The sequence below is a fragment of the Cygnus olor genome, chromosome 15, assembly GCF_009769625.2.
Source record: "Cygnus olor isolate bCygOlo1 chromosome 15, bCygOlo1.pri.v2, whole genome shotgun sequence".
In the NCBI taxonomy this organism is placed as follows: Eukaryota; Metazoa; Chordata; class Aves; order Anseriformes; family Anatidae; genus Cygnus; species Cygnus olor.
The window spans coordinates 13,200,740-13,226,229 of NC_049183.1; the positions used below are offsets into that span (position 1 = coordinate 13,200,740).

General features: G+C 44.2%; 1 protein-coding gene across 1 annotated transcript in view; it reads right to left on the reverse strand.

Moving 5' to 3' along the window:
• GNA12 (G protein subunit alpha 12) overlaps positions 1-16,476 on the reverse strand; it is a 43,164-nt gene extending 26,688 nt beyond the window's left edge. Inside the window, exons 1-2 of the mRNA XM_040574953.1 lie at positions 15,881-16,476; positions 3,800-4,015 (exon numbers count right to left, since the gene is read on the reverse strand). Of these exons, the coding sequence (XP_040430887.1) occupies positions 3,800-4,015; positions 15,881-16,201 (537 nt within the window). The 5' untranslated portion in view covers positions 16,202-16,476. The remainder of the gene's footprint in view (positions 1-3,799; positions 4,016-15,880) is intronic.
• Between the last annotated feature and the right edge of the window lie 9,014 nt (positions 16,477-25,490).

The window sequence follows — 25,490 nt, forward strand, 5'->3', positions numbered from 1 at the left end:
CTGGACACATTTAAACAAAAGTGAATGGCTTCTCACGTTCTCCCACTGAAGTCATGGGAAGGGAAAAACAAAACAAAACAAAACCCGACTGACCAAAGAGATTCCTACATTGGCCTTGGTCTTCACATTTTACTGCTAGAAGGAACTTGCATTGTTTAGGGGTGTAAGAAAGCTTTCAGTTTATTTTAATACATGCACCTGGACACCTATGTATACCCAAATACTTGTTATTAGGCTCAAAGTGAAGAAACTCCCTCCCTTTCAGCTAAAACATAATTGTAATCTCAAGCCCCTTCCTATGAGGGAACCACTCAAAATAGAATTTGTCTCCACCTGCTGGCAAGGAAGAACTGACACCCAGTTGCCCAAACCACCACCGGCAACCTCAAAAGAGCAAATGTTACAGGACATTTTCAGACACATGATAAATGTATTCCTTTCTAACATACAGACAGAAAATGGGGTAGGATAATGAAAACGAGGGAGAAGAGAGAAGAATCACATACTGATTACAAAGGAATTCCTATTCTAGTAGTTAAAAACAGAGGACAGAGACGTGACAATGTAACCAACCATACAATGAAGCTTTTGTCCCCAAACTACTTGGCTTGCATACAAGGAACAGAGGAACTTGGGGCGGTGGGGACAGGCTGGGGCAGGGGGGAAGCACGAGAGGCTGATGTTTGTGAAAAGAAAGTGAAATTGGTTAGTCTGCTTTAAGAAAGACAGTGAAGGGAAAAAAAAGCAAAAAAGCACCCTGCTATTGTAGAATCCACCCACTCATTTCTGAAAGGCTCAAAGACCCAGACAGGGATTTACAGCCAGCACTTCTAGGCACTGGATATGAAGCAGAAAACACTCAAATGCCCAGAGGCAGCTTCTGCAATCCCAGAGAAGAAGCTTTCAGATTGTACGACGTTCTGGTCAGAGCCATTTTCTTTCAACAGGTTTTCTCCTGCTGAGTCAGTCATTACGCTCAGTGTTACAGACCATAGGAGGACACCTGTACGCCCCAGTTCTCAGCTGTAGTTAACCAACCATGTTTTATTTTTAAGCAAAGTTACGCAACTTCCTGGGAAAAGAGTTCAAAAGCAGACCAACGTAATCCTCTGGCTTAGAAGTCAGGGCAGCATTGACTGGAGGAGGAACTACTGAAGGCAAAGTATTAACAAAAATAAAACAGGCTGGTGCTCAGTTGACTGTAAGACATGGGAGAAGAAAACACGAGTGCCGAGCAAGGTCGTGACTGCGAACATCATCCAGAAACATCCAGAAAAATTACAGCAATTTAAAGCTTTAAACTTGAGTTTATTTTAAAACTAGGATAAGGATAATAAATTCAGTTCAAACCAAGCATATTCCATTCAGTAGCTTACTCTAAATAAGAAAGGGAGTGCTGATACAGAGATTCTCTTTAGCCTTAGTTAAAATCAGTTCAGAATAGAATGATTTTCTCTGAGTCGACTAAATCTGGCTTCTATTTATTTACATGAGTCGGTATCCAGGGAGGGCTTAAACTAAATTAAGGTATGGGTTTATACATACTATATGCAATTATAAATATGGCAGCTCCTTAAACTATCTGCTTTCTGTAAAAAGTTTGGTAGTTTTCAGCTTTTTATTTATTTTTTTTAAAGAAACTGTACCACTTCTAATCCTCGTGTACTTGGGCAATTGGACTTCTGCTGAAACTAGAAGGAATAGAAACAGGTTCAAGTTATTAAGGTCTCAAGAATTTGTTTAGGGAGCAATCTAAAACTGGCACTTGTATCCTTGAGAACAATTACATTTACCAAACTTTACTGCAATAAGCATCTTTTTTTTTTTTTTTTTTAACCCAACAGGACTGGGTTATGAACAGCATTTTTGGTAGCACACTATCTCTGCATTATCGACAAGTTAGCAGTGCGGGTGCTGCAGCAGTTTCAGTCGCACTAGTAGCATTAAGCAGGTTACCTGAATGCTGTCCAAAGAGAGACACGATAGAATTATACCGTGATGCTGAAGATGACAGCACGTTAAATGATCACTTCCATGCCTGTATGCTCTGTTTTTGTGGGGCATTTTTATTTTTAGATATTTCCTGTTTAATCCTGCTCTCAACGCAAGAGAATGCAAAGGTAGGCCTACTAGACAGGAATGCTATTTATTCAGCAAACTGGACCCCCCTCCGCCCCCCCCAGTTTGATGTAATTTTAATTTGAACTGGCATAGGGACGAACCTCCCACATGATCCTAATCTGCATTTCCCCTTAAAAACGAAACCCTTGCTTGATCACAGCGTTTCCAAGAAAAAGTAAGATTTTTAATAGGCTGCTGATGCAATTACTGCTCATTATACTGGATTCTCTTAGTAGTTGTCTCATGTTAAATGCAAGTCCCCCGTGGCACGAACCATCTTTTTATTCCACATTTGAACAGTGCAGAACAGCAAAGGCTTAGTCTGTTTCTACAGATGCTAGGAATTATGAAACAATCTATCCTTCCCCCATTCCCAGTGCTGTAACATGCAATTTGTTAACATTTTTAGCCTAAGGAAATGAAATTTTTACTACCATCCTGTGACAATTTTACCTAGTCATTTTATTTATTCTTTAGCTATTCTCAAGATACTTCAGACAGATATCAAAGATACACAACAGCAAGACTCAAACAGGCATCTTAGTAGCAGAGACAGATGACTATCTAAGCTCTGTAGCATGAGTTTAACTACCCTATTAAACACTACAAAATCCGTGTAAAGTAGTAGCATGAAAAAACAGACTTTCACTGGGAGTTTCTCACAGAAATATCCACGGTTACATCCAGTTCCTTTGTAAGAGTTTAAGTCTAAGTCTATAACAATTCAGGTTTCTAACCCAACTCTTCTAATTAAACATTCATAACATATTCAGGTATGAAGAATTTCACCTTCAGCTGTTTTTAAGCATAGCTAAATTCAGTCTGTGGTCAGAATACCTGAAACAAAGAATTCTACCTGCAGATTAAACCATAATCAATATTCTAGAATCACAAATCATTTATTTGAAAAATTAGGAAATCATCCCCTGTCATCTTCTAAGAACTAGTTACAGGGATAGTAAGTTGCATGGATCCGTACCTTGCTTCACTGAACAAGGAAGTGGAAAACAAGAAAAAACATTTCCAACTCGCACAGAGAAAGAAAAAAGAGTGCATTATGAACAGCTGCTAGAAACATATTCCACACCAGAAGTGCAGTTAGTCTGGTGCTAGAGCACGAAAATCTAGTAACAAGAAAGCAAGGAAGATAGCACATTTTTAAAGCTCACTGTCATCTTCCAGTTGCTTATCCAAATTTCACTTGCAGACGTCAGGATGAAAAGAAACAGCCAAATAGCAGCAGCCGGAATGGGTGTTGCATTCACTTCAAAAGATCTGCATGCAGGAATAGTTTGCCAGTATCAATATAGTGCAAGCTGGCAGGACTGGAAAGTTACAAATTAAGTGTGCCTTCATCAGTGACCTACTATGAACAGAACTACTGAGCTGCTAAAATATTTTTAGTTCAACCAATTCCTGCCTTTTTTGGTTCCTCTTGCTCTTCCAGTTTATCCAGTCATGCACTTTTCCACTCCCTCTTACTGCCATGTAGTTTTTCAAGTTTGGCTCCAATTACCACTTGTTCCTGCTGCTGAAGTGTTCACATTTACAGCATAACTACAAACGGCTCATATGATGGCTAAATCTTGCACGTAGCGAGTGATCTTTCGACTGAGGAGATATTTATACAGCAGGGAACATTTTTCCCCCCTCCCACCACAAAAACGGTGGTACTCACCAGCTGATACTCGCTCCGACGGCTGAAGGCTTCCTTGATTCCCGAATCCCTCCACAGGGCGCCCAGTGCAGGTACGTACAGCTGGAATGTGGCAGGCTCTATGGGCATTCCAGCTTTGTTTTCAAAAGCCATCAAAAACATCCCATGCTTCTCATTCTCCGTGTACTGCCAAGGGATCCCCAGTTTGTCCCGTGCATCAACCAGAACCCTGCAGCCCTAAAGAAAGGGTCAGATAAAGTCGGTGAAAAAGAGATTGAAGTGTATAAAAGAACAAGGACTCAGAGGTGCTTGAAATTCAGGTCTTTTTTTTTTTTTTTTTTTAAAAGACGTTACTCTGAACTCAGAACTCTGAACGTGAGCCTGAACTCAGGATGGAATCAAACATCGTTTATTGGAACATCTCCACCAGAAATAAGACAGAAAGAGCTTGCTGGTATAAGCAGCCTAGCCACAACGTATTTCTTCAGGTGGGAAAAAATATTAGCAGCAGAACAAAGGCTATTACCAACAGATTAAAAATAAAAGCAAGCTCCAAATGCACAAAAAAAGTGCCTGGGAACTAACTTATGATCCTCACTAACATGGTTTTGAACACTTACAGAAACAGAGCACCATACCAAGCTAGCAAGATCCTAGAAGCACGTTGCTGTAAAGCATGGTTTTGACACAATCTACTTGGATGCTATAAAACACAAGAAAATACATCTATCCAACTTGACAGACTTATTGAAAATTTACTGTAAATAAACATCTTCTGTTGAGAGACCTTCATCCAAGCAGTTCCTTCCAGTAGGAAAGCCTAGCGGCAAGGAAGCTGGAGACTCTGGAGGGGTTTCAAGCTGCTAGGCTGAGTAAAGCAGCAGCAGTTTTCCATCAGCACCAGCTAACTTTTCCAGCTTGCCACACGTTTGATAAGTCACGACAGATACGTTTTGATATCCCAATTCTGAGGGGGGGGGGAAATAAAAAAATTGAAGGAAGGTGACCCAGTTCTCAAATTTAACTCAGGATTACTGAGACCACTCAATTGCACGTTTTGCCATTTTTACAGAAACTTAACTTCTTATTCGTGGCAATGGGCCCAACACACGAGGTTAAATAACTTTGAAACTTCAGCCTCGAATCTAACCACCCCTGTGCTTATTGGCTTCAGATGGGCGATGCTTATTTCTTAAGAGTAAGAATCACTTTAAAACTGGATAAATCTGTTAATGGCTTCGCATCTCAAGCACTATCTAATTCACAAGTAAGATCTGCGTGTTGTACTAAACAACTGCTTACTGTGCTGATCTTTTGGTTTAACAGTTTATGAAAACAAAAATAAAAACTAAAACTGAAGCTTTGTTTCCACAGCTATGCACACGAACCTTTGCATCATGGGACCGCTTCTTTTTTGTATACTTCAAGCTACCAAGATGGCAAGTATGTTTTGTCAACACTTGAACCTTTCATGTCTCCAGTCCTTTAACAGCCCCACACAACACGAACAGTAACTTCTCCAATGGAAATTAAGATTGGAAAGGGAAGTGAGAAGCAACTTAAGTTTGAGTGTCACAGAACAAGAACACAAAATGAAGCATCTTGCTTGTCACTGTGCAAGTGTTCCTGAAGTGCAGTCTCCCAAAAATGTAAATATTTGGTTCTCTAGTGATTGTTACTTTCTTTTTATAAAGTAGAGAACAGATCTTGACAATACCATGAAAAGACTAAAATTGAACGTATTTACAAGCTGCCGGTTTAAGTTCCAGACATAAGTAACTATTTAGTAACTCTGCTGGACAGACCAAAAGCCCACTCTCATTCCTAGTTAGAGTTTATCACTTTATTAGCACAGTCCTGAGATTTGCTTTATTTGAACAGTGTCAACAACCGCAAGCCAGAAGGAAAATGCACCACTTGCAAGGTTCCCTTTGAACTGCAGATGCCCGCACTCCATCTCATGACTTGAGATGCTTTTGCAAACCGATCACTTGCACTGAGCTCCGTCCGGGTGCAGTCCCCCCTGCCCTCAGATGAGAATTTCACAAGGAATTTTTTCCAAAACTTTGTGGTTAGCAGGGCTGATGGCACACTGCTATTTCTAGATGCTTAATGCCACGTTTGTTTCTGTGCCAGAAGTCATGTTCATGGACAGAAACAGTTAACTGGGGCTCCGTCCACATGCAGGGCTCAGCCGGCTCCGACCTTTCACCTGCCCCGGCTCCAGCTCCCGCAGCCACCGCCCGGCTCAGCAGCAGCTTTTCCATCTTCCAGCATCCAGATGGATTTAACTCTTCACCATCTCACAGCTACCGCAGTCCCCTAAAAGCATCTCAAGTGAGAGACGGCAGGATCACTGAGTTCCCACTACGATGAAGCAGCATTTGGACTTGAGACTCGACGCCTTTCCCCATACTGTCGCTTTGCATTTTACTGCTCCCACCGGGGATGTGCAGGATCGCGAGAGGCTGTTAAGGAAAGTTTCATCATTTGTTTAGAGAAAACCACAGAGCAGAATTTCAATCAAGGATGTAGAGACTGCGCTGGTCCCAGAATAGTCACTTATCTGCTGGCTGCAGCTCCTTGGCAATGCAGGTTTGAATCTCCCTGAGGCAGGAGAAGGAACTAAACCTGGATCCCACAGACCCTATGCTGTGCATAAACCACATGGTTACCCACGAGGGCATTCAGCATCTTCCTCCGACTGTTTTAGAGGGGGGAACGATTGCCACTGAGTCATGTACAGGGACAGAGCTGGGACCAACTGGCAACCAGAGGCAGAGCCATCAGCACTGACAAACAGACGCCTACAGAAACACACAGAAGGACGATCTTAAACACTGAGTGAAGAGCATCAGAAATAGGAAATGGGGTAGGAGGAATGCTGTGGATATCCACAGGAAAGCACCTCTCAAAATCAGAATTTACAGAACACATCAGCTTTGACATTTATACCTAAAATGCATCACAAGCAGAAGCTTGATGTAAGAAGAACGGCCAGGGTTTCTTCCCCCCAACTCTTAGCAGTTAAAAACGTGACTCAGCAAAGTGCCCCAGTACAGCAAGTCTAAACCAAGTGTTTCTGCATCCTCACAAAATGAGGAATGCTACAAGCAGATGTCACAAAAACGAGGACAAACAAGTCTCCAAAATTAGATCTCATACGGCTATTCTCTCATTTCAGAGTAACACTGCTCTTTTGCTGCCACAACAAGCACTGGATAATCCTTGCCCCAGTAATCCACAGCACAAGTTGCCATAGGACATGCTCCCTCCTTCTGGAAAGATTTCTATACCTCTTTCCTCAAAAAGAAAACACACTCATGGGAGCCAGCCAGCCACTCTTCTCTAGATAAAACTGCTGAACAGCTTATACATGCTGGTGATGCCTACAAGTAAACATTTCGCTTAGAAAACGGAATTTACTTAAAATACCTGGATTTTGTATCTATCTTAAAATAGCATAATACATTATTAAAGTATGTTTGTCAAAACTCAATTTGGACTCATCAGTAAAAATTAAAAATAGCAAGTCCCATTGCATGTGCAACCCTTCCTCCCGAGTTCTGGCCACAAAGGTAACACCCTTTAACTGCAGTAACCATTTCACAGTAAGGCTTCCCAACACCGAACATTTTTCTCATTTTCTACTCTTTAAGAAATTAACAATTCACTTTTTCATTCAGAAGACTGAATATTGCCTGTTTCTGTAATATTTTTCTAAACTGGCATACAGAAAAAAAGCAAACTCTTGATATGAAAAAAAACTTCTGAAGAGCTCAGCTGATCTAAAGCTTTTGTGCTGCAAAGCAGGACACAGACGAAGCACAGGTGCAAAGAATACAAATTCACAGGTGAGGATACTGTCAAGCATTAAAAAAGGCAAAACAGCTGCACACCGGAAACACCAGGTAAGAAATAGCAAAGTTCTCTGTCCTACGCCTCTCCTAGTGATTTTTAACACGTACAAGTCACTGTACGAACCCCAGCACACACACAACCTGAACGGAGAGAGGGTGGAACCAAAAAAGTGCAACAGAAGTGTGCTGTGATCTGTGTCATGAATTATCTTACATTGAAGGAGACACTAAACAGATATAGAAACCTACAGCTTTGAAAGAAAAGATAACTAAGGTATGACACATCAGAAATCTACAGAAATTGCAAACTACTTAGAGAAAGGGAATATAGATTATTCCACCACCCCCCAGTACACAAGTACTCCTGGCACAGCAGCACTGCTAGGTTTGGCTACAAGAAGGGTTTTCTCCTACCTAGCCCAGAGTGAGACTAACACAGTTACAGAGGATGCTGGCCAAAAGAACACACGGACTCAGAAAGCAACCAAGACAAATTGACAGAAGAGAGCTCCAAGAAGGACTACTCAGTTACATTCCAGATGCGACTCCTGGCTCAAGAAGTTTCCGAAACCCAAGGCTGCCAGTAACTGGAAGAGCACACCAAAATATCACATTGCCCTGTTCTTGTACCCATTCTTTTCCCCTTTCACAGAGACAAAGCGCTGGATCCTTGGGCTGACGGAGCACAGCTGTCAGGCGCTCAGCAGAACGTTTGCTCCTCACCAGCACGAAGGTTTTATGAGCATTTCCACAAATGCTCGTTATTAGGGCTGGTTAAAATATATTTTGCCTCCTTCACTTCTGAAAGTGCTTTGAAAAAAAATCAGGGTTGTTTTGCATTTTTCAACAATAATTCAACTACTTTGGGGGAGTTATTAGAAAAGTTATCACTGGCTAACTTCACTTGAAGCCAGTGATGCTTGCCAATGCTTGAAAAGAAGCACTGCAGTATTTGAGAAGCAGCTGGATTTAAGAATATCTTATCTCAGTAGTTATTACTTCTTAAAACACAAATGCTGTGTTTTAGGTTATTCACCTGTTCCAGCACTTGAAAGCTCCCTAGGAATCCCCCACCTGCTGCCAGAGGGGCCAACCCACAGGCTGAGTGAGCACAAGCTGTGGGCTTGGGGGCACTCGTAAGCAAGGGCAGGTTGGTCCGTGCCCAAAGCGACAGTGAAGTGACTCAAGAGAACTGGGTATTGTAGTCAAGGGTCTAGACATAACATACAAAAATAGCCAGAAAAGCCTTCTACACGGAGTTGTCCCCAAATCCCCGTATCGAACTACAGCTGTGTATGAGCTGACACACAGCACAGAACTGTTACACACAAAATCCTGCAGCAGATGCTTGTTTTCAAGCTTTTTTGTTTTTTTTTTTTTTTACACTGTCCAACCTCACACCAAAGCCCCAGATGCCCAGCAACTCTATCACTTACAGAAATGGTTGTCACAGGAGAAACGCTGATCATCGCCTAGTGTTTTATCAGGAGACTCCAAATCACAGCTAGCAGGCAGCGCTGTCTTCCTATGGCTTTAGCACTGCAGGCAACAGGGAGATTGAAACGTGTTTCCTGCTGCGTGTTTTTCCTCGTTGTTGACAAGAAACTGGCAATGTTTGGGGATCACAACTCACAGAGACCAATATAGAGCTGAGCTAACGCCGAAGGGAGCGCTCCCACCTTGGTAAGGTATTTCTGCTGTGCCCCGGTGCCAGGGGAACGGCACGACACGATGCAGCTGGGTGAGCCGGGGCCAGCTGGACTGGAAGGCAGGACCAAAAAACTGCAACAGCTTCGGGACCGCTGGTGCCAGCACGAGAGAAGAAGGCTCAACCTCGCAGCCCTAGATGGGGCTGGCTTTTTCAGCAGCAGCAGCTCTTACTGGCAAACAGAGATGATAAAATGTAGCCTGTGTGCGTTTTTAGAAAATAATTCTTTACGTTCTAAAAGAAGACATTTTCAAATACAAGTTTGAACAACACAAGTGTCAGTGTTCCCAAATATACTCACACACACTTTTTTTTTTAATGCCGCCTGGAACACTGGGAGGAAGGAGATCTACTGCTAACAAAGTTAACTGCAAGACAATCAGATTCATACAGCATGCTATCATGAAGGCATTAACGGTGTGTTTATTTGATCTATGCCCTTGGAACTTGATATCCAAGCAGCAGCAAAGAACCCAGTGCCCTTCAGGATGAGGCGCCGTATCACTGAGCAGCCCCCCCAACAATTAGGTACCACCAGGAGGGGCGTCCCTCCTGGCAGCATGGCTCCACCCTCTCCTGTTTGATGGCTTTGTCATTTTTTGGAGCCCACAAACCAAACACCAACTAAAGCCTCATCACAGACACAAGGCAGGGGAGGAAGCAGCACCAGTTGGTCAGCAGAAGGCTCAGCAGTTGCGTGTGCTTTTTCAGCGTTCCCATATCCCAATCCCACCCTGGTGAGAGCAGGGTAGGCAGCGAAGGTGACCTACCTTCCAGCCCAACACACAAATAAAAACCTGAACAAAGGGAAGGAGTCATTTACTCGGTCCACGGGAACGCAAACATTAAGAAGCATTTGGATTAGCCACTGAATCTCTGAGCTGGGAGCAGCAGCGATGTCTGCTCGTCTGGCAGCTCTGAAAAGAGTCCTTGTCTTCCAGTAAATCCAGCAAAATGACGATAAATGCAGAAGAAAAAAAAAAGTCCTCTTGATGCAAGCTTTACTTGCAGCTAGGCACCAAGTAGTGAGCAATTTACCTCGGAGGTGATGACTAATGCAGGACCTTGAAAAAAGTTCCAAGTTAGTGCTCCCAGAGTTACATTACCGGGTTGCTCCTTTTCCTGAGACTATCACCCTTGTACCTAGCTCATGCCTTCAGTGGGGCTGAAGCAGCACCTGCAGCTCCAGGGGTCTCCACCTAGGACAGGATTCGTTGTCCCCAGCCCCATGATGAGGCAAAGACACACACAAGTGAAGGAAACTCATTTGGCAACCCTGCAGCCCATGGCTTATGCTCGTGGCTTTTCCTCTTTCTGTGATTTGCATTGAACTTCTTAAAATAACGTCTGCTAGTTTGCTTTTGCTCTGAAATTTTCTTTTCTAGTACACACTTCTAGTAGCAGAATCTGGTGATTTCTTTGCCAATACTGTTTCCAAGCGGATTATAAAAATATATCTGTACCGAAACAACTGAATGTAATGCACGCTCCCAGATTTAGTCACTCAAGTGACTAAAGTTTTGTCTGGAAAACATCAAAGTACGTGTCTCCAGTCTCCAGGGACTAACTCATGTTCTGCGAGACTAATGACTACATCACAAGAGCACTGCAGGCTCTGTTTTGGAGCAACAATTAATATTTATCACTTACTACAGACCATTATCCCTCTTCCACTGTCCACCATGGGGAAGAGATTGCTCTCTCCTAGCTCAACCAAGAGACACCCTTAAAACACGAAGAGACCACCAGATGTGAGGGAATCTAGATTTAAGACAACATCCACATCAAGTGGAAATTACCAAGTGTTTCATTGATCAAATGAAACTGGAACAAAAAGACCAAGACGACTCAGAAGTTTGGCGTGTTTATTTTCCCTCATGTTTTTGTGAGTATTGTTTTTCGTATTAAAATAACCACCAAAGAGTCAAAGCACAGAGCATAGATAATCAGATTTAAATACCAGTTCTAACACGGAGCTTTAGCACTTGTACGTTAGATTTAATAGAAAAGCTCCTGATTAGCCACAGCTCCTCCCGAGCGTTCTCCTTCACATTCCTCTCAAAGGAAGCCATCCCAGTGGAAATTTGACGGACGCCGACCTGTGACAAACGGCTAAAGTGTAGGCAGGCTCCAACCAACAGACTGCGTGTCATTACCACCTAACAGGTTACCAAATTCATTTCAACAGAAACCCAGCGAAATTTGGAGTCAATTCAGCAGATAGCAAGAACTCACGTAACAGAAAGACCTCGGTCCCCCTGCGTCTGCAGGCTGTTCGAAGAACCAGGTTTGCATTGTAAGTGACTAGGTAATTTGGTCACCCACAGTGCAGCTCATCTAAATTTGGGAATACTCTTCCCACTTCCCAGAACGTGTACTCGACTGAAACCAGCAAGTTGCCAACCAGCTATTATATGTGGTAACTCATTAAAAGTTTACTTCTGCTTAGACCCGACGAACACAACGGAAGCCCATTCAAGGCAGAGGGTACCTGAAACAACGGAGCAGCAGCAGTCTGGGTTTCAGTACCCGCTCAGACGTCCAAAGTTCTTGAAATGGACTTCAGCACAGGCTATGCGTTTTGCCAGCTTTATTGTTACTTACGGACACTCAAACCACTGGGGAGAAATGCTCTCAGGTATGCCCACATGTATTGTAACTACATCCAAAAGTCCCGAAGATATATCCTCAGGGAGTGTGCATGTTTGAGACCTTTGGTTGTTCCTCCCCCCCGTCAGAGCCCACAAGCAGTTACACATCACTTCCTGAGCAGTCCTTCCCTCTGCAAGGCCAGGCTCCCAGCTCTGCAGTCAGCCGGCCCAACTCAGGCCACAGACACCAAGAAAACGCTCATAGATGTACTGAAACTTTGAGCTGGCCGTTGCAATCTCAACATAGAAAATACTGCTACCAAAAATATCAACAGATCATACTTGAGGCTTTTAAAAACCAATTTTTTTTCCTCCCTTCAGATTGAGATCTCCCAAACATGCTGCTGCAAGCACCACTCTGGTGCTCGTAGATTAATTATTTTCTTACGCAGCTGAGCTGGGTTTCTTCACGCAGCATGCTATTCTCATACTTGAAACAAAAAAAAACATTTAGACAAGGAACATCAGAGCCATGATTCATCAAGTCCCTAAGCTCTTTAATTGTTATCAGAGGAAGCAAATAGAGCAGAGCAAGGCCACCCCTTCTATTTTGAAAGGTATCAAGAGATCACCCCTCCAGTTATAGCTAGAAGGTGTCAAAACGCTCACGTAACGCCACCAGACGTTGCTTAGACTCGGAGTTAAGGTACACAAAGGTTTTCCAGGTTTCTCCGTTCCCCCAAGAGCTGTCCTGAAGCTCACGCTGCAGCACGGCCCTGTCCTACCCGCCTGCCTCTTCCAGGTGGGTGTGCTGAAGCCACGAAGCCTGTGTACTCATACCAGGACATTAACACTGCTGCTTTTCACTTCAATCGCCAAGAAGTTCCAAAAAGTTACTTTGAAACTTAGCCTCGATTAACAAGCAAAACCCTAGTTAACCGATGACTATTTACCTTAAACCAAAGCAAAACTAATGTATTTGAAGACTGCCCCACAAACGCCAGAAAAAGCTAGCGAGGCCCTGAACTATCACCTGTACTGAAGGGAAAAGTAAATTCTGTACCAGGGATTGACTCTGTTTTAGCAGTTTGTTTCTAACTAGGGTTTCCCAAGGCGGGGGGGAAGAGAAACGGAGAGAACAGGGCAAGGAAAGCCGAAAACTCAAAGTCGAAGCTGACACTAACGTCAATTCACACTTAGCACCGTTATTTCCAGAGAGGTTTCGGGTTCTGTTCGCTCAATCAGTTCCTTCAATTTCCAAGAGCTGTGTAGACTGCTGAAATACTACTGCAATAAGCACTTTAGAAATACCAAGTACTGCTGAGAGACTAGTAATCCTCTCTCCTTCAGACAGAGGTTTAGTCATGGTTGGAAAACGAAAATTGACCATTTAATCCCAGAGATTTACACTGCATTTCTATCTCAGATCTCAGCGTTGTAGGAGCTTAACAGAACCATTACTTGACGACGCTGAGAACTGAATGGAACAAGGGGTAAGGTTGCTGCAGCTGTACTCCACAACGTCCAACAGATTTATATGCTATTCTACACGATCATTTACATTTTGTGTCGTCCACGCATCGTGTTATAAAAATTGATCTTAAACCCTTTCTTGTAAGTTAGCTACACAGTGATCTCCGCTCCACATAGTGTTAATGGATGATCATTCGAGTCTGAACTTCCTGAAACACGGGAAATAACTTGTAGTCTAAACACTGCTATAGAAAGAACAGCAATCAGATTCACTTGACAATTTACATTGTCCGAGAAGCAAAATTAGTTTACTTGAAACATTTTATGGTTTTCCACAGAACTGTAATGCAAGAAAGTGTTACACTAAACTAAATTTCCCTGACAACATCACTGTTTTAAGAGTCCCCTAAGTCTGTCTTGGTACTTGACTTCTTCCTGATGATTACAGCAGAATTTCAAGGTGTTATCAGGTTTCTTTCCAATGGGCAAGAAGCAAACAGAACATCTACTGCCTTCTCCCCCCTCCAGTCTCAGACCTTCCCATCAGAAAACATTTCGTTTCCTCTGTTTGCTCTTTCCTTCTGCGTGCTCCTTCCGTAGCAGCTATTCCCGAGCCATTCCCCAAAACTGTGGGTGAAATATAAACTGTATTCTTACACAAGAGCCATCCGTCATCCAGAGAAACAAAAAAGAAGTTCAACGGACACTGTACCTGTACCTACAAGGGTACCATACCCTAACACTCCCAAATTACAATCTGCAAGGCCAAAAGGGCATTCATTAAACCCTATTATCTCCCTTCAATAATACTTCCATGTTTTACTTTGATGATTGGGAGGCTTAAAAAAGGTGTTCAGCTGACAACGCTCCATTAAGTGCTGTAACTACTGGTCTTGAAATCAGAACACCAGCCAGCTACCTCGAGGACCTGGATTCCATAGATTTGCCCAAAGCCATCCAGCAGACAAGTGCTTCAAGTGTGTAACTCAGCTTCCCCAAGATGATGGAGACGCTTTCCTGTCTTAAGCATAGTAAGTTCTACTGCTGAAAGCTCTATACCTTCTTTATACATAAAATATTACAATATTTTAACCATAACTAGTGTTGCTTCTGTAACCTAAAGAATAAAGTCTCATCAAGTTGTTGTTTCTACAAATCTCTTCCTTAAAAGCTTCTGTTACTACTTTAAAATAGCAGTACCACTAAATATACCACTGACAGTGCCAAAATAAGCATCATCCCCTAAGATAAGAATCCTTGCTTCTAGGTATACAAATAAAAAATTTGTAACGACCCTTTTTTTTGGCCTAAATTAAATGAAAGAAAAGCTTCTCAACTTCAACTTCCTTGCAGTTAATGGGCCTGTAACACATGTAACGTGCTCATGTAATAACCAGCATGCTCTAAAAATGGACTAAAAAAGTAAAGGAAAAGAAAATTAGCCAACAATGTCCTGGTTCACTAACAGAAGTTAAAGGTTCTTGACGGAATACTGGAATTCTTAAAAACCAAGAATCACTGTGTGTGCATGCACTTATTAAGGGTATATAAGCTTCGATTCAAAACAAATCTGAAAATTCAGAAGTAACTCTTGTTATCCTTAACTTACACAGCTCCCTTCACTCAAGTTTTCTATGAGGTATCACAGAGCCTCACAAATCCTTGTCCATATAAGAATGGAGCCAGTCCTACAAAAAACATCAGCAGGAAAGTAGCTGTCTCTAATCTTTTAGAGAGATTACGACGATTAAGAGAGTCATATTCATAAGTAATGTATTCGCGCATCTTCAATGATATTCTGAAACACAACCACTTCTTCCTGAACCGGGCATCAAAGTTTGTTCCCCAGAAGGAAACAGTAGTTGTCAGGGATAATTTTCCTTCATTGTCTGAAGACCAAGGGCTCAACTTGCAAGCTCTACCAGTAGCCTTTACGTTCCCCAGTCACTAAAGAAACATACTGCCAGCACCAGGAGCCTGCACAAGCGCCGAACAACAACCTTTTTGCAAAGGCACCAGAACTAAGTTATTTCAATGTCTGAGCTATGCTCGATAGCATCCCGCAGCACCCAGCTTTAATGACCTATGTTCCCCAACGCCTAAAGACGAACCACAGCCACTTTTAGCCGCAGCACACGCACGGGGACCATTTCTCGTCTCACCCCGGGGTGCACAGCACAGAAACCCCTCCTCGCTCCTCCAAATCCTGAAGCTCCTCCAGCTCCTGGAGGATGCTCTCCTAATGCGCTTTCCAGAAGGCAGGCCACACCTATCTCCTCTTTCCCCCGCGTTCCCACAAAGCTTCTCCCGCTCCCCGTTCGCAGCCAAACTTTTCCCCCGACTCCTTTTCGGCGAGACCCGGGGAGGGCGAGCCCGGAGCCGCTCCCCGCGGGCACACAAAGGGCACCGCCTCGCCAGGCACCTGCCCCTGGGCGTGCGGCGGGCCCCGGCTCCCCGCCAAGCCCCTCACCTTGAGGATGTTCTCGTAGATGGTGGCCCGGAACTCGAGCAGCGCCTTCTGGTCGAACTCGCGGCCGTGGATGATCCGCATCTGCTTGAGGAAGGTGGACTTGCCGCTCTCGCCGGCCCCCAGCAGCAGGATCTTGACGAGGCGCCTCACCGCCCGCCTCTCGCGGGCCAGCATCGCGTCGATCTCCCGGCTCCGCCGCCTCGCCTCCCGCTCCGCATCGCGGCTCCGCTCCTTGCCCTCCCTCCGCGCCTGCTCCGGGCCTCGGCCCGGGGCCTCGGCGGGCAGCAGGCAGCGGCTGAGGGTGCGCACCACGCCGGACATGGCGGCGGTGGCGGCGGGGGACGAAGGAGGGGAGGGAGCCGCCTCACGGCGCCGCGCCGAGCCCCGGCTGCGCGGCCAGCATCGGGCGGAGGCCGCCGAGACGACGACGACGAGGAGGAGGAGGAGGAGGAGGAGGAGGAAGGGGGGCGGTGGCGGCGGGGCGCGGCCCGCAGGCCCGAGGAGGGGGCTCCGCCGGCCCGCTCCGAGCCGTGGGGGCACCCAGGGGCCCGGGCAGCCGCCCCCCGAGACGCCGCGGCCCGGCCTCAGCCCCGCGGCCGCTGAGGGGTCAGGGGGTGCCGGGAGGGGGGGCGGTGTCGGGGAGCCCCCGGTGCCTTCAGGCGGCCGCCGGAGGGAGGGGCTCCGCCCCGCCAACGCCGCGCCTCGTTGGGCGGGGGAAGTGTCGCTCAAGGGGTTCTCGGTTCTGATTGGATAAAAGCGCCGTGAGGGGACGGGGGTGCGAGGGGGAGAGGGCGGGGGAGGGAGGTGCAGGGCGGGGGCGGGGGAGGAGCCTCGAGGCGGGAGGCGGGCCAATGCGAGGGAGGGCCAATCACGGGCGGGGGGCCGAGCGCGGTGATGGAGGAGGGGGCGTGGCCTGCGCCTGGCTGGGGGGGAGAAGGCCGGTCGGCCGAAGGGGGCGTGACGTCAGATCGTGATGCCAGAATGTGACGTCAAATCGTGACGTCACGTTGCAGCACTGGCGGCCATGCCGTGAGGGGCCCCTCAGCCTCTTTCAGGTGGGGCTCCTGCTGCTGCCAGGCCCTGGGGCCGCGGCTCCTCCCGCTGTGCTGAGGCAGGGGTTGAAGTACCCAAGCACATGCCTGACACTCTAAAGGCTCCTCTGTCCCCCGGTTAGGTACCCGAGGAAATAAACTACTTTATAAAGCGGGCAGTGTGCAGTCACCTAGCAGCGGCTGGCAGCCCATACCTGCTGCCCACACAACGAAATCATAAGTGGCCGGCACTTTCCCCAGCTCCACGAGACGACGTGGCCTTTCCTGTGTTTATTCCTTTGTTTCTGCTTCTGATAGTTTATGTCATAAATACCTAATCAGTCCAACTTCAGCTGTTTTTTCCTGCCCCAGGCCTGTACCAAGCACTGGGGCAAGCCTATAAAAGCACGCGACACAAATACAGCTGAGGGAAAATCCTGAAGTGGCAGGGATTTCATAGAAAGCCAAGGCTGTCAGGAAGCCTTAACACGACCAGAAAGATCAGGGACTCACAGATTTAGAACAAAACAAGACAAAAATAAACAAAACCCTTCCTGGAAGTGACCACTCAGTTGACTGTTAATCACACTGAGGTGCTGTTGTCAACTTCCCCAAAGAGCAAATCTCCTTACCAAGAGAGGGAACTGAAAAACACCTTTAGGCATTGCAGTAATCAGGAGAACAACACAAAGTCACGAGCCATTCAGTACAGCACAGAACATGTCTTGAAAAAGCTGTTTTCTCTTGCAGGATTTTACTCTCTAACTGCAGTTCGAGACAGCACAGCTCATTCCACGTATAAAATACTGCTGTAATTCACGAGATTGCCCGCTGGAGGTCGTCATTGCCCCAGAAGAAGCCAGCCAGAGCAGGACGACGCAAACAAACCAACCCTCAAATCCCCCATGCTCTTAGGCCTGATTTTGAGAGCAGCTGAGTACTCAGGACTCCCGCTGGAATCCACAGAGTCTAAGCTGCCTGAAAATCAGACCCTATGTAACTATGAAGTGCCCAGATTGGTATTTTCTGATTAGCTCCGTTACTCCTGCCCCACTAGCTTTGTCTGCACCCTGCTTGAGGTCCTCTTCAGACTTCTGAGCTTCTGAAGGTATTTGGCAGAGAATTCAAACAACTGTGAAGTGCAACTCCCGTGATAGGCCTGCCTCGTCTGTAAGTGAGAGCGAAATTATGGTATACAATAACCTCATCAGGCAAATCAGTTACCATATGTCCTTAGTTCTCTATGCATTCATCCATGAAAGCAGCTTTCAATAGCTCACATCTAATTGTCAAAAGGAAAAGGTCCACCCCTCCCTCTTTCCCCCACAGTACTGTTGTTGCTCATCTAATCATTCAGAAGCTGCTCTAAAAACAAGACAAAACAATTTTGTTTACTACCACGGAGCTGCAGCAGTACGCTTTCTGTTACCCTGCTGAGGGACTGGGCAGAACCTCACAAATGCATGTGGTGATCCCTGCTGATGTTTCTGCAGATGTTTTGTTATGAGCGTGAGCAGTAGGTGTAAGCATCCATGTAAAAGCTTATAAGAGAGAGGTTTGTACTCAGTCTCCACAGCTTCCCTTTCTCCATTTCCTTATTATTTACCAGTTTCATGTTTCAGAATTCCTAGTTCATCTCCCTCTTTTGGGCTTGTACTGAATGATTTATTTATTTATTTATGGTACAAAACAGAATAAATTTATACTAACGTTTCAGCTTTCTATTTCTTCATTTACTTTCTCAGTTTTCCAGGTACATATTTTTCCTATTTCAACTCTATTTTCCTTTTTTGCAATCTCTGTTACTTCCTATAATTCCTCTTCTCTTTCTGCCGAGATGAAGAAAGACTTGTACACCTGCTTCTATTTCTTCCTCCTTCAACTCCCATGGATGTAAAGAGAGAAAAAAGGAGACTGAAAGATGGAATAGAGGAGAGGAGGCTAGAAAGAGGCAGCGAGGGCAACATGATTTCCATTTCCCTTGTTGGCTACAGACTTATAATGAGCAGGAAAATGAATATGAATTACGATCAGGAAAATTGGGAGCTCTTGGGGAAGGACTGGAGCATGAAATTCTGTGCCCCCGGGGCCTGCAAACAGACGGCCGAAGATCAAGGCTGAGAAGTTGTATGGGACTTGGAGAAGCTGTTGGATTGCTTGTACATACAGACCTTATTGCAGCTGGGCATGACATCTGGTCAGCTCAGGCAGATGAGCAAGAAGTTATGGAAGTAGCCCTGATATTGAACACCAGTCTGTAAATCCTGTGATTTCTGTGATTTTTGCAGAAAGTCCATACGAGGCTATGGCCTCACTGATGAATGTCAGCATGAAGTACAGGGAATGAGGAGGGCTGAGGTGCCTGAACTTGTTTCTTTCTATGTTTCAAGTGTCACTTGTTTCTACTTGGGTTGAGCACAGAGGGGATATATGGATTAAGCCCTTGAAAGCACACAGAGCTATCTTTCCAGTGTCTTGAAGCTCATAATTGACCAACACCAAATTCTTCCTGAGTCCCCTGGATGATGGCCCATTCTTTACCCAGACCGCTGTGACCCATACCTTAAAGACTACATTCTATCCTCTGAAAGTGTATCATCAACATCAGTGGAGGAGACACAGTACGAAGGAGGTGCTGCTACAAAACTGAGTGTTAGCCCATACCTGAGACATGGCTCTTGTCTTCCTGAGCACTACCAGACACTGTCACTGCCAGGAAAAATATTTTGCTTGGTGAAACCAGAAAGCAAAGAAAACAACAATGAGGCTATGCCTACCAGCTTGCAGTACAGCACCATGCAGCAATGTTAGAGCTAGCTCTAATGCAATTTAAACTTCAGAATTTAGGCATGAAACTGGCAATCTTTAGACAACAGCAAGATAAAGTATGCACTAATGGAATCACCTGAGCTGATAAATCACCCACCTTGTCCTTTCTGACCACTGTGCTAGATGAGCGAACTGAGTCAAAATATTGAACTGTTGTTACCACAGGGCAGAAGTACTCCCAGCTTAGCCTGACTAGTTAAAAGATGTTGGGGCCCTTGAATTGCTCGTTGTGCATTCAGACAGCAAAGCTTGTAGATCTGAAAAAGATTTATGATCTAAGCTCCTTTTGCTTCTACTCCATTGTTGAGATCGTGACTCTGCCTATCTGAGGAGGTGCAGGAGTTTATATGCACTTCAAGCCCTTACCTAAGCTGGTAGATTTGTAATGTTAAAAGAGCTATATTCTGCTTACTGCATTCTCAGAGGTTTTATGTGGCTTTTTCAATGGCCACCTCTCTGCACATTCCCCATAGCAGCATGAAAAAGAAAGAAAAACTGAATAATGTTCTCCTGTGGAGGAATAAAACAAAAATAGTTCAAATAAATCAACTATTTTCTAGTAACCTCATTAAGTATATGGGAACCTTCCAGGATGAATACAGTAGTGTTTTGCTATGGGTACTGACATCTTGGCTGGATGTTTTCTGCAAGTCTTTATGATCTCTATTGTAATTTGCTCTTTTTCAGCAGTCCCAGTTCTTTGAAGTGATTGCAGTCTCAACTCCCATCAAGTCAAAGAAAACTGAAGTCATTTGGCATCTCTCAAAAAATACATTTAAAAGGGAATTTGTTTCTCAGTATTTGCTTGTCCCTTTTAACATTGCTTTAATATACAGTTGTTTTGTACATGCATTTGTTTTTTTGACCCAGATTTGCCCAAACTTCTTGAGCTTCTAAGCATCAACATCAAGACATCACAAACAGGCCTAGACAAAGAACTAGAAAACCACGAACAGCCTTGTAATGGTATGACTGGAAGAAGAATGGAGAACCAAACAGTGTTTTCAAATTGTAATCGTTTGATATCAATGTATTCTGACTTTTAATTATATTTTCTTTCCCCTTTGCTAGCTCTGCAGGCAGGCAGGCTGCAGAAGGCTTCATTCTTGCTTCTTGTGGGTTTGCAAACATGGATTCTCTCGCAATTGCCCAGCCCAGATACCAACAGGCAGTAAAAATGCCAAAATACGCTGTGAGGCAAAGTATGCTTGCTTCTTTTATTACATTTGTAGCCACAGTGTTTTTCTTTTCTGTGTGATATTTTCATCTTCTGTCCCACAGAGAATACATTACTCATATACATAAAATATGTGAGTCGTGGCACTTCTTGTAGTTAATTTTCACTGTTTTCAGCCTGCTTGACAGTAGCCTGTTCTCCTTCATTACACACCAGCCAACGAGTGAATTAGTTTACTTTCAAAACACAAAACCTCATATTAATCCCTGTACAATTAATTATTAAGAGAAGACAAGCATATTTTTAACCCATGCCATGACTTTTCTACTTATTTCATATAAGAAGGCATGATCTGTGTAATTCCAGGCATGTCGTGCTAAGCATCCTGCAGACTCTAAGTTCTTAGTGTGAAGTTCCCTTGGTTATGCACAGGGACGATGTACCTTGGTTCTGAGAGTTTAGAAAGATCAGAAAGTGAGGTTCTGTTCGAAGGTGACCTCAGAGGGCACAGAAACTGGGCCTGTGGGATGTGAGTGGGTTTATATCCACATGAGGTTATGTCTCAACAGTCCTTGATTCTGAGTTCTAAATCTGGAGATATTCCTAGAGCCCCAAGTGACAGAACAAGCACATGCTGGCTAGAGCATACATCCCTAGCATGCACAAGAAGTCTGGCATCTAAGAAACAACATAAAACCAGCCTTAGGTCCTAAATATGTTTGGAGCTCTGATTTTGAGTACAAAAGACTCACGTTAAGCAGTATATCCAATTCAGATGCCTGTTTCGTTTAGATGTCTATGTTATAGAAAGTCATTGGAAAACACGGAGAATAACATTAAGAGGAAGGAAAAGGTAAACATTTCAAAAAGTATAAAAACAAAGCCAAAGAAAATGGAGCTCCCTGAGAACAGAACCTAACATGTTTGCTGCCAAATTATATACACTTTTTTTTTCTGCATTGTTTTTAAAATTATATTTCATCTGGAGATGCAGAGCCAAATATCTCCATGGGTAACATGTAGCTCCCCAAACTCATAGGAAATTAGCAAGCCTTAATAAAATTTATGCATGGCTTGCTATTGCAGTTCCACATCTAAAGGGAAAACAGATGTTCTCTTTAGTTATTCTCTTCATGTCCAAAGGAAAGCTGTTGGTTACAGTTGTTTTTAAAAAGGCTGGTGTGGAAAAGGTTACAAATGATGCAATTTTTACAATCCTACTCCAAGGCTGTCTGCTAACCAGAAATGCCGAGGTGATGCTTGCAGATGCCGTGTCACCCGCTTACCAGCCTCATATTTCTTAACACCTACACTTTAGGAAAAATAAATAGAACGGAGTCCACAGTATTTGCCTGAGACCATTAATGGTAACTGCCAGGCCAGGCTTCCAAGCCCTCTTGCTGAATTCACTGTTACGTTTCGCAGCCCAGGTTAGCTTCAAAGGAAAGGCAGAATGGATGCACATCTGAAAAGTGTGCTATGAGACGTCACTAAATGAGTCTCTCAGGGCTTCAGCGTGAAGAAGAAAAATCTTGATTCTTCACCTCATTCACCTGGCTCCCGTCACTTAACACATGTTGTGCATTCTGCCCACATCATTTTCCACTACACGGTGCAGCTGGCAACTTTTCTCTTTCCATTTTTACACAAATATTTTCAAGATGTGCAAAAACATTGGCACTTAGAGTTAAGTGTCTGCCATCTGAAAGAGATTGCCACTGCAAACATGTGTGCATGCATCCACATATATCTGATATTCATTCTTTACTTTGCAGATGGGCATCAAACACAGAAACTTTCAAAATGTTTATTCATTGGGCTGTTATTCTTTGTCTCTACACCATGTTTATTCATTGCTCCCCGAATGAGGGGATCCCAAAGCTTCTTTATTCCTCTGCAGCTACCAAGTGGACATTAGCACAAAAAGCAGGTCCCTGTCAACAACCAAAAAAAAGTCCCAAATGAACAGCAAGTGCAATAAATTACAGCCATTGGCTTGATATCATTCAAAGTTTTTATCCAAACAATCCTTTTTAGCCTGTGAATATTCATGTTCTTCAGACAATATGAAAGGACAAACACTCGCACGCACACCCAAATGTGGCTGTTGGCTAACCGAGGAATTATTAGTCTTCAGAAGTGGAGAAGGAAGGGACTTGGTCATTTTAAAGAAGTGATAGCAAATGATGCAAAACCTGGGCGGCAGGAATGCGGAGAAGAGCTGGCAGGAGCTAACCAGATGAGTGATCAGCATTTTATTCAGACAGTGTTTCAGCATCCACCCAGAGGAGATTAAGTATCCTGTCCTCTCAGTGCAGAGACGGAGAAATAAATCAGGCTTTACCACAAGTGGGGTGGCAGGGAGTTAATTAGGAAAGGAAAAATATATTTCAGTTTGCAAAGGGATAAAAAATGAGCAAACGAAGGATCGAAAATACGCTGAAAACATATTGGAACACACTTGGGAAACCGTGCCTGAGGATCCTGCTGGGGGAGCCTGCAGCCACAAGGGACTGCACACAACAGGTGATTCAGCTGCAAGCTGCAAACCAGGAGCCAAATGCTGTTGCTCTGAATTGTCATGTGAAAGCAGACGTTTCCCTTATCCTGTCTCATGTCACAGTCTCTCTGACAACAAAGCATAAAAAATGGCAAGATTGCATGAAGAAATAAAAGGACCTTCAGTTTCCACGGGAAGTAGTTTTTTAAAAAAACATAACCCTCATTGAAGTCAACAAGAATTGCTTGACACGTCTTGTAATTTGCCTCTTAGGGTTTGTGCAAAACTAGAATATGACAGATTTTGTTATTAAAACAAACAAGAAAATTAGTAGAAGCCACAAGAAGCAGAACAGTGGCAAAGCTATCATATTGCCTTACACTCAGTGATTTCCATTACTGATTTAACAGCAAAGCTCATTTAAATGAGTACGACATACTGGCACATGGCAGCTTTGGAACTGCTCTTTGTTGTAGGACCACCTGCATATGGATACATTAAAAGAGGAAAACCTCTCAAAGGCAATACACCATTTTTATTTTATTTTTTTTTGTTACAAACTGATGTTAAATGTGTTGAGGCTATGTGTTTCTGCAGTCCTGGAGAAGATCAGTTCCAAACTGAGAGTCACGAGCCAGGTGAGCTGCATGACAGTACCACCTCTTTACAAGAGGCAGGGGCTTCTGCTTTCTACCAGGTTTAAAACCCTGGGTACAGGTGGCTTTGGGGCTATATTGCCTTGCAGCAGGCAAGTTGTCAGCTGATGGGTGACGTCTTACCTCCGGGGTAAACGGCACACACAGGTCCTGCTGCGTGCCGTTCCAGATCTGCTGACGGACCCTTTTTGCCAAGAATGCCGTAGGCTGCAGAACACTGCTCGAGAGGAAGGGCTCATGTGTGAACGGGTGCATGAACGTGGCCTCTGGCTGAAAGATTTAATTAATGTTAATGGTGACTTTGTGCCACCAGTGAATATCAACATTGAGTGAATATCAACATTCCTCGTTTTGAGTAAAAGCTGGGAGTGATATTTCAACATTATGCTCAGCTAGCATCGCATATTCAGATAGCATCAGATGATGAAAGAGCACAGTCTGTGGTCAATCACCATTCCAGTAATTTAGGAGAGTGCAGAAGAAGGAACGCTGGCTTTCGACTGTCTCCATGTTTGTTATTTATATACCATGTCATTCTGATCTTGTTGCTTGCTTGTAGCTTTGGGCTGACAGTTCCCTGATTCCAAAGGCAATTCAGGCCCTGACATAAAGCAGAAGAACAATGCACCATTCCTGTAAAACAACAGTGCTCCCCCCTGCTGCTGTCAGAATGCAGGGATTAGATGCAGAATAATGCAGTCCCTGATCAAACCTGCAGCTGTAATTCAACCTCTGGACAGTGCTGATGCCATAAATTTGTGAAGAAAGTGCAGCTCAAGCGATTTGTGAACAAGAGCTGGTGAGTCCAATTGAATTACAGTTGTGGGAGCAGCCGGGATCCCCCTGCACCGAATCATTACTAATGAGAGGCAGAGAATGATTACTTACGATTTTAATGAAATTGAATTTTAATTTATAACCTTGGCTAGAAGAGAAGGAGGAGGGAACATACAATTGAATATTTGTGGGTGACAGGGAAAAGCACAACCTGAAACCCAAAGTAAACAGGAGGAGAATGCATTCTCCTGAAGAGACGAGATAACATTTTATCTTCAAAAATATATTCATATTTTAGCAAATGGTTGTGGTACAGTGAGCATTGAAGAAAACTATTCTATGTCACAGTTCAGATGATGAAAGAGCTCAGAAAGAAAATGCACAAATATGTTTTCTCCAATCCATTTACGATGCTCAGAAGATGGTGAAGTGTTTAGCTGATTCTGAAGCCATCACAGCCCATTGTTTTGGCATGAAATCAGCAGAACGGTAACTACAAGCACTGCTAACATATTATAATCAAATAATCACACAGAACCCTTTCTGAGCAGGTCTTCCAATTTCAGCACTGAGTGCTTATTCACTACTAGAAGGAAAAGCATAATTAACAATAAATACTGGTTTAAATATAATGCTTCTT